The sequence below is a fragment of the Oncorhynchus mykiss genome, chromosome 24 (assembly GCF_013265735.2).
Source record: "Oncorhynchus mykiss isolate Arlee chromosome 24, USDA_OmykA_1.1, whole genome shotgun sequence".
NCBI lineage: Eukaryota > Metazoa > Chordata > Actinopteri > Salmoniformes > Salmonidae > Oncorhynchus > Oncorhynchus mykiss.
In genome coordinates, this window is record NC_048588.1 from 32245965 (window position 1) to 32257011 (window position 11047).

The 11047-nt window shown below is 40.5% G+C and overlaps 1 protein-coding gene across 1 annotated transcript; it reads left to right on the plus strand.

The window, feature by feature from the left end:
• Positions 1–8403: 8403 nt before the first annotated feature.
• On the plus strand, positions 8404–9375 carry LOC110503397 (olfactory receptor 2AT4). The gene has a single exon (XM_021581745.2). The coding sequence runs from the start codon at positions 8404–8406 to the stop codon at positions 9373–9375; it is 972 nt and encodes a 323-aa protein (XP_021437420.1).
• Positions 9376–11047: the final 1672 nt, after the last annotated feature.

Genomic DNA, 11047 nt, shown 5'->3' on the forward strand with positions numbered 1-11047 from the left:
AATATTTTCTGATAAAAAATGACATTTGACTTCAGGTAACCAAATTACAACCAGATTAAGATGTCTTTATCATGACCACCACAATGTATTGAAGTCTGAATTATGACCATCGTGTCATATGGGGGTTAGAATCATGACCATTAAGTTGCTTGCAGGTCAGAAAGAACAGTCGTGCTTTGTTTTTAAATGTGTCTCAATAGACATCACGCTGAAAACTACACGCATCAACACATCCCAAAATAAACCATTAGACTGACTAATGCTGCCAATAGTGTCCTGATATTTCAATTACACATGAGATAATGGAGTATTAACTGACTATTGACTCCTTGAAACAGTCCAGGGGCAGGGACTAGGCCTAGACAGGGAGGAGTTACAGCTTAGCCAGTCATTCAGGATGGTGTGTGTGCTAAATGTCTTTACAGATGCAATGTGATGTTTAAAAACAAAATCAAACTGGTCATTTACTGTAAGACAAATAACACCATTCCTCTGTAGCTCAGTCGGAGCAGCATAGAACGCTGCTACGCCTGGAGAGTGGGTTCAATCCTTTCACTAACCGTACTAAACATATACATACACGACTGTAAGTCGCTTTAGATAAAAGTGTTTGCTAAATGGCATATGATATTGCAATTTAATTGTTTTTCTCTGGAAAAATCTAAAACATCGATGTGTATAGTCTAGGTTGAATAAACTAAATCTTATGTGCAATTTATTTATTCTTCATGAAGTACACTACAAAATGGCTAGCACCGTAGCACTGCTCAGGTGTTCCAGAGCTAATTGAGCTACTGTAGGTTGATGACGTGTTGACGATTTAGAAGGAAAGCTGAAGAGACACTTGACCCAATAACATTCATCAGAGTTAGGCCACCTGACAGAAGGCTGACGCAAACATGAAAGCAAGTTTTATATCAGATTTGATTGAATATGTCCGTAAACACACCAGCCAGCAGGTCTGCGCATGCTCTGAGGGCGCGGCTGGGGATGCCGTCTGGGCCTGCAGCCTTGCGAGGGTTAACACGTTTAAATGTTTTACTCACCTCGGCTGCAGTGAAGGAGAGTCCGCATGTTTTTGTTGAGGGCCATGTCAGGGGCACTTTATTGTCCTCAAAGCGGGCAAAAAAGTGATTTAGTCTGCCTATCAATAAGGCACCTCGGGGGTTTGGGGTATATGGCCAATATACCACGGCTAAGGGCTGTATCCAGGCACTCTGCATTGCATCGTGTGTAAGAACATCCCTTAGCTGTGGTATATTGGCCACACCTGCTCAGGCCTTATTGCTTAATTGTATTGCTCGGCATGTAGCTGAATGGAGTGACCAGATGCAGTCATTCTGGGGGCAGACAGTTGATCCAGTCAGTACTCTGTCACTCATTGTCCCATTTCATGACTTTTGCATGGACACTAGGTTGATCATGTGAAATAAAATAAAATATACCTGTATGCCATTTAGCCATTAATAAGCAACTTGTTGTCATGTGTGCATTTATGTCACATTTGGTCACGGGAATTTATCCCACTGCCCTAGCATTACGAACGCCATGACCTACCAACGGAGCTACAAAGGACCACATTGTGGATAACCTGTCATCTTACCTACAACTCTGAGATGTAGGTCTACCACTCATACGATGCTAATGCTTTCATGATCGTCAGGTACCTATGGTGCCTACTGGTTGAAAAGTAGTCATTTAAGTTTCTAATTCCCATAAAACTTTATCCAAACAAAAATACATTTCAAGCGAAAATACTGAATATAAAACATAAGTAGCTATTGTGTATTAGGGTACATGTGTCTGTGTTGTGCCATGTTCTTGCAAGACAAATAAGTTTGTTTGTACTGTATATGATCCTCAGAGGCAGCCCCTGTCTTCCAACAACATACAACAAATGAAGTCTTTAAGGATTACTGTCCAATTAGTGTCTCTCTCATACACTATGTTCCCTTGTGTGTGATTAGTGAGGAGTGTGTGTGTGTGTGTGTGTGTGTGTGTGTGTGTGTGTGTGTGTGTGTGTGTGTGTTCCTGTTTTGCTGTTCTGATTTCACTATGCATGTGCAAACAATGGTCTTTGACCTTCTCTCAACAAATTATATTCATACTGTATACATACTATATCATAATAACTAAGCAATTTTGTGTCTACATTTTGTCCCTTTTTGTTTAGCTGACGTGTATTTCTTCTCAAGGTGTATCGTTATTACAATCACACCATAGACTTTCAACCACTTTTACCAGGCCCAAGCAGGGATTCCCAAATACTATGATTTGGGCCAACAAAACATTGTACATTATACTGTATACTATAAAGTGAAAATAATAATTACATTCTCTTTTTAATAGAATTTCCTCCTGTCCTTATTTGACCATTATCTGACTTTTAATGTTGAAAGATAAGGTAACCGAGTCATGGTGTTAGTCTTTTTCTACAGTAGACCATTATAGTTGCTGCTATGGTTATGGTTATGAATGGGCTATGTACGCTGCCTGTGAAAGCTCACACACACTTTCTTGTCTTGGTCTACATTTCGGAACATCACATCTCAGAACAGTCGCTGGGGATGTTACCTACTGTATTCATTTATTAATACTGAAACACCTCTGGGGTTGTTTAACAGGCTGCTGCTTCCTTTTCTTCCTAGGGGATTTATAAGTGGTTTACTAATATCATTAGACAAGCTGGGCTTAGGGATTGCATAATATATTTTCCCATTGACCCTTTAGCGATCCCCTGGCACAGCACTGTCTGTGAAAGGGTGACTACACTAATGAATGACCTCAACTTGTCCAAACCTACTCACAGAGTATGAACGGTTGAGAGAGAAGGGAGATCAAGGGAATGCAATATTAAAAAGGTTGCAGCCAAAGACATAATCATTTAACAACCTAAATGATTGACACCCTTGATAAAGATGAGCAAAACGTACTTTCTGTACTCAGCCTTTTACTATAATGTTTCATGAGATTGAAGAACACATTGGGAGGTGACCTTTCCTCCTTACAGAATCTTTCCAGATCCTTGACATCCTTTGAAAAGGCAGGTCGAGAGTTTCAGGTTCCTTGGTGTCCACACCACCAACAAACTATCATCGTCCAAACATACCAAGACAGTCGTGAAGAGGGCACATCAACATTTTGTCCCTCTCGGGAGACTGATTTTTTTTTGCAAATGGTCCCCAGATCCTCAAAAGGTTCTACAGCTGCACCATTGAGAGCATCCTGAACGGTTACATCACCGCCTGGTATGAAAACTGCTCGGCATCTGACCATAAGGCACTACAGAGGGTACTGCGTACGGCCCAGTACATCACGGGGGCCAAGCTTCCTGACATCCAGGACCTATATAGTAGGCGGTATCAGAGGAAGGCCCAAAGAATTGTCGAAGACTCCAGTCACCCAAGTCATAAACTGTTCTCTCTGCTACCTTATGGTAAGCAGTACCGGAGCGCCAAGTCTAGGACCAAAAGGCTCCTTAACAGCTTCTACCACCAAGCCATAAAACTGCTGAACAATTCATCAATGGCCACCCAGACTATTTACATTGACATGCCCCCCACTCCATTTGTTTTAGCACTGCTGCTACGCTCTGTCTATTATTTATGTATAGTCACTTTACCCATACCTACATGTACAAATTACCTTGACTAACCTGTAGCCACGCACATGACTCGGTACCGGTACCCCCTGTATATATCCTCGTTATTGTTATTTTATTGTGTTACTTTCTATTATTTTTTTACTTTAGATTATTCTGTAAATATTTTCTTAACTCTTTCTTGAACTGCATTGTTAGTTAAGGGCTTGTAAGTAAGCATTTCATGGCAGTCACCTGTGTATTCGCCGCATGTGACAAATACAATTTGATTTAATCTACGGTGAAGGACTGCCTTCTTCAATTCAAACCACAGGTTTCAAGAGACGGAGATATTGCAAAATGTTGATTTGTGGTACAATTAACTATTAATTTCTGGATTTTGATATGTGCTTGGGGTTATTGTCTTGCTGTAAGATCCCCCTGCGGCCAAGTTTCAGCTTCCTGGCAGAGGCAACCAGGTTTTTGGCTAAAATGTCCTGGTACTTGGTGGAGATTATGATGCGGTTGACCTTAACATTGGCCCCAGGATCAGTAGAAGCAAAACAGACCAATAACATCAAAGATTCACCAAAATATTTTACCGTAGGTACAAGGTTCTTTTCTGCATATGCATTCTTCTTTCGAGGCCAAACCCACCATTGGTGTGTGTGGCCAAAGAGCTGTATTTTCATCTAATCTGACCATAGCACTCTTCCAATCCAAGTGGCAATGTTGTAACTCCAGGCATTTACATGTGTTGGTTGCTGTCAGTAAAGGCTTTTTGATGGCGACCCTTCCAAAGAGCCTATTGGCATGGAGGTGGCTTGGAGGTGACTAGGTTCTATCTTGAGATCTGTGCATGGAATTCACCATTGTCATCAATGCAATACCTACAGTATGAGAGAGATTGGGTTATCAAATTAGGGATTTGGCCCGCAATGATGGCAGTTTACCTATGAAAGGACACAGGGTCCAATTCAAGCAATTACAGACCAATGAAAACTGCAGGGCTGGTCACTCAAAATATATCAGTCTTTGTGTGCCTTATAGGCCTTTGAGCCAATCAGCATGTATGCATGTTCTCATGTGCAGTTTTTACAACTGTTTTTGGATACCAATAGGCAGTAGTTGTCTAATGAGAATCATGACGTGCGATTTCTCAAGTGGCTGAGAGAAGGTGGTTCACTATAAGAAAGTCAGAAATTGTATAAATTCAGAGACATCCAATTCCAGTCTGGTCAGTGTCATCTTCCACTTCCACTTGTTCAAGACTACGTGTCTTAAACAAGAGCTGTGCTAACGTAATTGCAAAAGGGTTTTCTAATGATAAATTAGCCTTTTAAAATTACAAACTTAGATTAGCTAACACATATATATATATATATTTGTGATAATAAAAAAGGGATTTGGGCACATGTTATAAAACTGTACTATGAGTTTATATATGAAATTATTATCATATACAGGTCAGATGTCACAGGACTAATATATACAAATAACAGGGTTGGGGTGTGTAGCGTATAGCTGGATGTAGGTTATGGTTGGTGACTTGGGGAATACGGGCCTAAGTGGGTAAAAGGGCTGAGATAGGCAAGTAACAGGGATGAAGTGTATTGGCAAAGGAACTGGGGTCTATGAGTAACAAATAGGGTATTTAGGTCTAGGATATGGGTGAATTGGTACTTGACTGTATCAACAGGGTATTGGCATATGGGTTTTAGGGTTAGGACATGGGGGTGACAGGCCTTGGGTGAGGGGGTAATTGGGTTTATGAGTGTGGGTAAGTGGGCTGAGGTATACAGATATTGGGGCTGAGGAATGGGGGTTTAATTTTATTATAGGCAGAGCACTGTATGTTTCCATCGGTCACAATTGCAACTTGAATAAAACATACTTTTTCACTTTTTAATTTAAATATCAAATCAAATTTATTGGTCACATACCCATGGTTAGCAGATGTTAATGCGAGTGTAGTGAATTGCTTGTGCTTCTAGTTCTGACAGTGCAGTAATATCTAACAAGCAATCTAACAATTTCCCAACAACTACCTAATACATACAAATCTAAAGGGATGGAATAAGAATATGTACATATAAATATATGGATGAGTGATGGCGAGCGGTACAGGCAAGATGCAATAGATGGTATAAGATACAGTATAATGAATCTTGTATCAGCTTTGATGCACCGGTACTGCCCTCGCCTTCTGGATGGTAGCGGGGTGAACAGGCAGGGGCTCGGGTGGTTGTTGTCCTTGATGATCCTTTTGGCCTTCCTGTAACATCGGGTGCTGTAGGTGTCCTGGAGGGCAGGTAGTTTACCCCTGGTGATGCGTTGTGCAGACCTCACTACCCTCTGGAGAGCCTTACGGTTGTGGGCGGTGCAGTTGCCATACAGCCCAACAGGATGCTCTCAGTTGTGCATCTGTAAAAGTTTGTCAGAGTTTTAGGTGACAAGCCAAATTTCTTCAGCCTCCTGAGGTAGAAGAGGTGCCTTCTTCACCGCACTGTCTGTGTGGGTGGACCATTTCAGTTTGTCTGTGATGTGTACGCCGAGGAACTTAAAACTATAAACTATATGGATTACATGTTAGGGTTACTAATGGCATATGATTTCCATCGTGGCATGTCTGGGAACAAATGGGTTAAGAAAGCTAACAAAAAAAAGAATATGTTTTTATTTATTAAGATAGGTAACCATATATGTGTACGTAACTACCTTGCTTTTTAAATTGATAAGTATGATGAAATAAAAATGTGTCTTTGAATAGTCTGTGTTTGTGTAGATATTTTGCATCATTACATCATGATTTAAATAATAAACTCACCAAAAAAATAAACATTCTCTCACTGTCAACTCCGTCTATTTTCAGCAAACTTAACATGTATAAATATTTGTATGAACACAAGATTCAACAACTGACACTGAAGAAACTGAAGAAGTTCCACAGACATGTGACTAACAGAAATTGAATAATATGTCCCTGAATAAAGAGGGGGTCAAAATCAAAAGATACAGTCAGTATCTGGTGTGGCCACCAGCAGCATTAAGTACTGCAGTGCATCTCCTCCTCATGGACTGCACCAGATTTTCCAGTTCTTGCTGTCAGATGTTACCCCACTCTTCCACCAAGGCACCTGCAAGTTCCCGGACATTTCTGGAAGGGAATGGCCCTAGCCCTCACCCTCCGATCCAACAGGTCCCAGACATGCTCAATGGGATTGAGATCCGGGCTCTTCGCTGGACATGGCAGAACACTGACATTCCTGTCTTGCAGGAAATCCCACACAGAACGAGCAGTATGGCTGGTGGCATTGTCATGCTGGAGGGTCAACACAAGAGGGAGGAGGATGTCTTCCCAGTAACGCACAGCGTTGAGATTGCCTGCAATGACAGTCCGATGATGCTGTGACACACCGCCCCAGACCATGATGGACCCTCCACCTGTAAATCAATCCCGCTCCAGAGTATAGGCCTCACTGTAACGCACATTCCTTCGAAGATAAACGCGAATCCGACCATCCCCCCCATGTAAGACAAAACCGCAACTCGTCAGTGAAGAGCACTTTTTGCCAGTCCTGTCTGGTCCAGCGACGGTGGGTTTGTGCCCATTGGCGACGTTGTTGCCGGTGATGTCTGGTGAGGACCTGCCTTACAACAGGCCAACAGACCCTCAGTCCAGCCTCTCTCAGCCTATTGTGGACAGTCTGAGCACTGATGGAGGGATTGTGCGTTCCTGGTTTATCTCAAGTAGTTGATGTTTCCATCCTGTACCTGTCCCGCAGGTGTGATGTTCAGATGTACCGATCCTGTGCAGGTGTTGTTACAGGGTACAGGTGTTGAGCAGGGACCCTGGGCATCTTTCTTTTGGTGTTTTTCAGAGTCCGTAGAAAGGCCTCTTTAGTGTCCTAAGTTTTTATAACTGTGACCTTAATGGTCTACCGTCTGTAAGATGTTAGTGTCTTAATGACCGTTCCACAGGTGTATGTTCATTAATTGTTTATGGATCATTGAACAAGCATGGGACACAGTGTTTAAACCCTTTACAATGAAGATCTGTTGAGTTATTTGGATTTTTACAAATTATCTTCGAAAGACAGGGTCCTGAAAAAGTTTCTTTTTTGCTGAGTTTACAAGACAAAGAAAAAGAGAAAAACACTCAGAAACACCTTGAGGAAAATGACCTTAGGGAGTAAGGTCAGGTGCAGAATTATGTCACGGGGTGTCAACAGTTGTTATAAATTGGACACGGCAAGTGTCCGTGTCAGACATCAGACTTGGGTAAGCCCTGATTTACTACTTTGCAGATCTGGAGTTACATGGCATGTCTTGATAGCAAACTTTATGTATCTTCTTAATGTGTTTTCTGAATATATGAACGAGATGGAATATGTTCTCTAATCTTTAGATGAAAGGCTTATTGAAGGGCTTATTGTGAGGTGCAGCTTTTGTATTGACATGCCACAAATTGGGCGATGCAGTCGAAAGTATTGAAAAAAGAATTATGCAAAATTCATTACTTTTGTAATATTCTTTACAAGGCCTAATATCTTGATAGTCATATGTAGTGGGAAATGTAATGTGATCAATAATTTTATATCACTTGTAATGTCAATAAGATGCTAATTAAGGATCAGACCCTTTTTTTTAAATTTCCTCTAAAATTACATACCCAAATCTAACTGCATGTGGCTCAGGACCTGAAGCAAGGATATGCATATTCTTGATACAATTTGAAAGGAAACACTTTGAAGTTTGTGAAAATGGGGATTTAATAATTAATGAATCCTTTATTTCCGCAGGTTGTCTAAGAGACCATCATCATGTCAGCTGGGAATCATAGCTTTGTGACAGAGTTTGTCATCGTTGGGTTCCCTGGACTTCAGCCAGAGTTCTACGGTCTTGCCTCAACTGTGTTATTCTTGGTGTATTTTTGCACTGCAGTAGGAAATGTTGTTGTTCTTGTATTGTTCGCAACAGACCGGGATCTCCACAAACCCATGTATTTTGTTATTTTACATCTGGTTGTTTCTGATATTCTCTTTAGCACCACTACATTACCAAAGATTATTGCCAGGTATTGGTTTCAAGCAGGGGCCATTTCATTCACAGGTTGTTTTGTCCAGATGTACTTAGTGCACTATTTTGGAACTGTAAATTCATATATTCTATTTATAATGGCTTTAGACCGATATGTTTCAATCTGTTTTCCGCTCAGATATCCAATGATTATCAAAAACTCCACTATTCATATTCTCAGTACCACTGCTTGGATTGTTGCGAAAGCCGGCCCATTGATGATGGTAATTAGGGCCTATCCTCTTCCTTACTGTGACTCAAACAAAATCATGCAGTGCTACTGTGATCATATCGCTATAACAACGCTTGCATGCACTGATAGGGTTCCTTATAGTTTTCCTGCTTTTGTTGTAGCAATGGTGGCTTTACTGGGACCTCTAGTCTTTATTATATTCTCATATTGCTCTATTATTGTGGCAGTTGTTCAGATTGCGAGCCCCCAAGGCCGCCTCAAAACCCTTTCTACCTGCAGTGGTCAGCTGATCATCATTGCCCTGTATTATCTCCCCAGGTGTTTTATTTATCTGTCCAGTAATATCGGCATTAGATTCAGCACTGATTTACGTATTGTTATTATCATGTTGTATAGCCTGCTCCCTCCCATGATCAATCCACTGATTTACAGTTTCAAAACCAAATATATAAAACAGAGCTTGATGAAAAGATTCAAAAAATCAACTGATCCACAGAAGGAGAGTGTCCCTGCTGTATCTTGATTTATGTAACACAACTACTCAAACTACTTTTGCAATTGTTTGAATTCATCCAATTCCTTATGGTGTACATATGCTTAATTATTGAGTATTCTTTATAAAAACAAAATGTTGTAAAAACAAAAATGTATTTCTCTGTATTTTTATTTAGCATTGTTGACTCAACACTGAATTGCTTAGTAAAAGTGTTCATTTGAAAGTTGGTTAACACATCAGTTAACGTCACTAAACAATGCCAATATCATTTATAAAGCTACAATCTGCTGTTGGTAGATGTTTTGGGACGTGTAAATGAATAATACATTCTAAACACGTCTCCGTTAATGTGGATGCTACCATGGTTACGGATAGTCCTGAGTGAGTGTTGAATAATGACGAGTGAAAGTGTTACAGATACACAAATATCATACCCACCAAAAATACTAACCTCCCCTGTTATTGGGCACAAAACAAGCAGAAACACAACCAAAACAAACAGCAAATGCATCCAACAAGTTTGTAGATTCACACGCTCGATGTAATCATTGCATGCTAGGAATGAATATGAGACCAAATACTAAAACTTTTGACGACTTGAATAAACATATTTGTGAATTTGTCCCAATACTTTTGGTCCCCTTGAATGGGGGGACTATGTACAACAAGTGCTTTCATTTCTAAACGGTTCCCCTCATATGGATGAAAATACCCTCAAGTTAAAGCTGACAGTCTGCACTTTAACCTCATAGTCATTGTATTGTTTAAAATACAAAAGTGCTTGAGTTAAGAGCCAAAACAACAACAAAATTGTCACTCTCCGAATACATTTGGGGCTCACTGTAACGTGGATTAAACAACATGAGCTGGAGAACACCCAGAAAAATGTGTTTGTGTGGAAGTGCCGACTAATGGCGAATAAACTATAAACTATCAAAATAAAGAAAGTCGCACACTCCACATACAAACTCCCAGCAATTTAATGGGTATTTACCAACGTTTCAGCATCACTGTGCCAATTTAATGGGTATTTACCAACGTTTCGGCATCACTGTGCCAATTTAATGGGTATTTACCAACGTTTCAGCATCACTGTGCCAATTTAATGGGTATTTACCAACGTTTCAGCATCACTGTGCCAATTTAATGGGTATTTACCAACGTTTCAGCATCACTGTGCCAATTTAATGGGTATTTACCAACGTTTCAGCATCACTGTGCCAATTTAATGGGTATTTACCAACGTTTCAGCATCACTGTGCCAATTTAATGGGTATTTACCAACGTTTCAGCATCACTGTGCCAATTTAATGGGTATTTACCAACGTTTCAGCATCACTGTGCCAATTTAATGGGTATTTACCAACGTTTCAGCATCACTGTGCCAATTTAATGGGTATTTACCAACGTTTCAGGATCACTGTGCCAATTTAATGGGTATTTACCAACGTTTCAGCATCACTGTGCCAATTTAATGGGTATTTACCAACGTTTCAGCATCACTGTGCCAATTTAATGGGTATTTACCAACGTTTCAGCATCACTGTGCCAATTTAATGGGTATTTACCAACGTTTCAGCATCACTGTGCCAATTTAATGGGTATTTACCAACGTTTCAGCATCACTGTGCCAATTTAATGGGTATTTACCAACGTTTCGGCATCACTGTGCCAATTTAATGGGTATTTACCAACGTTT

Bases quoted from the DNA above. Each gene is read 5' to 3' on its own strand.
- LOC110503397 (XM_021581745.2), top strand. From the start codon at position 8,404: ATGTCAGCTGGGAATCATAGCTTTGTGACAGAGTTTGTCATCGTTGGG.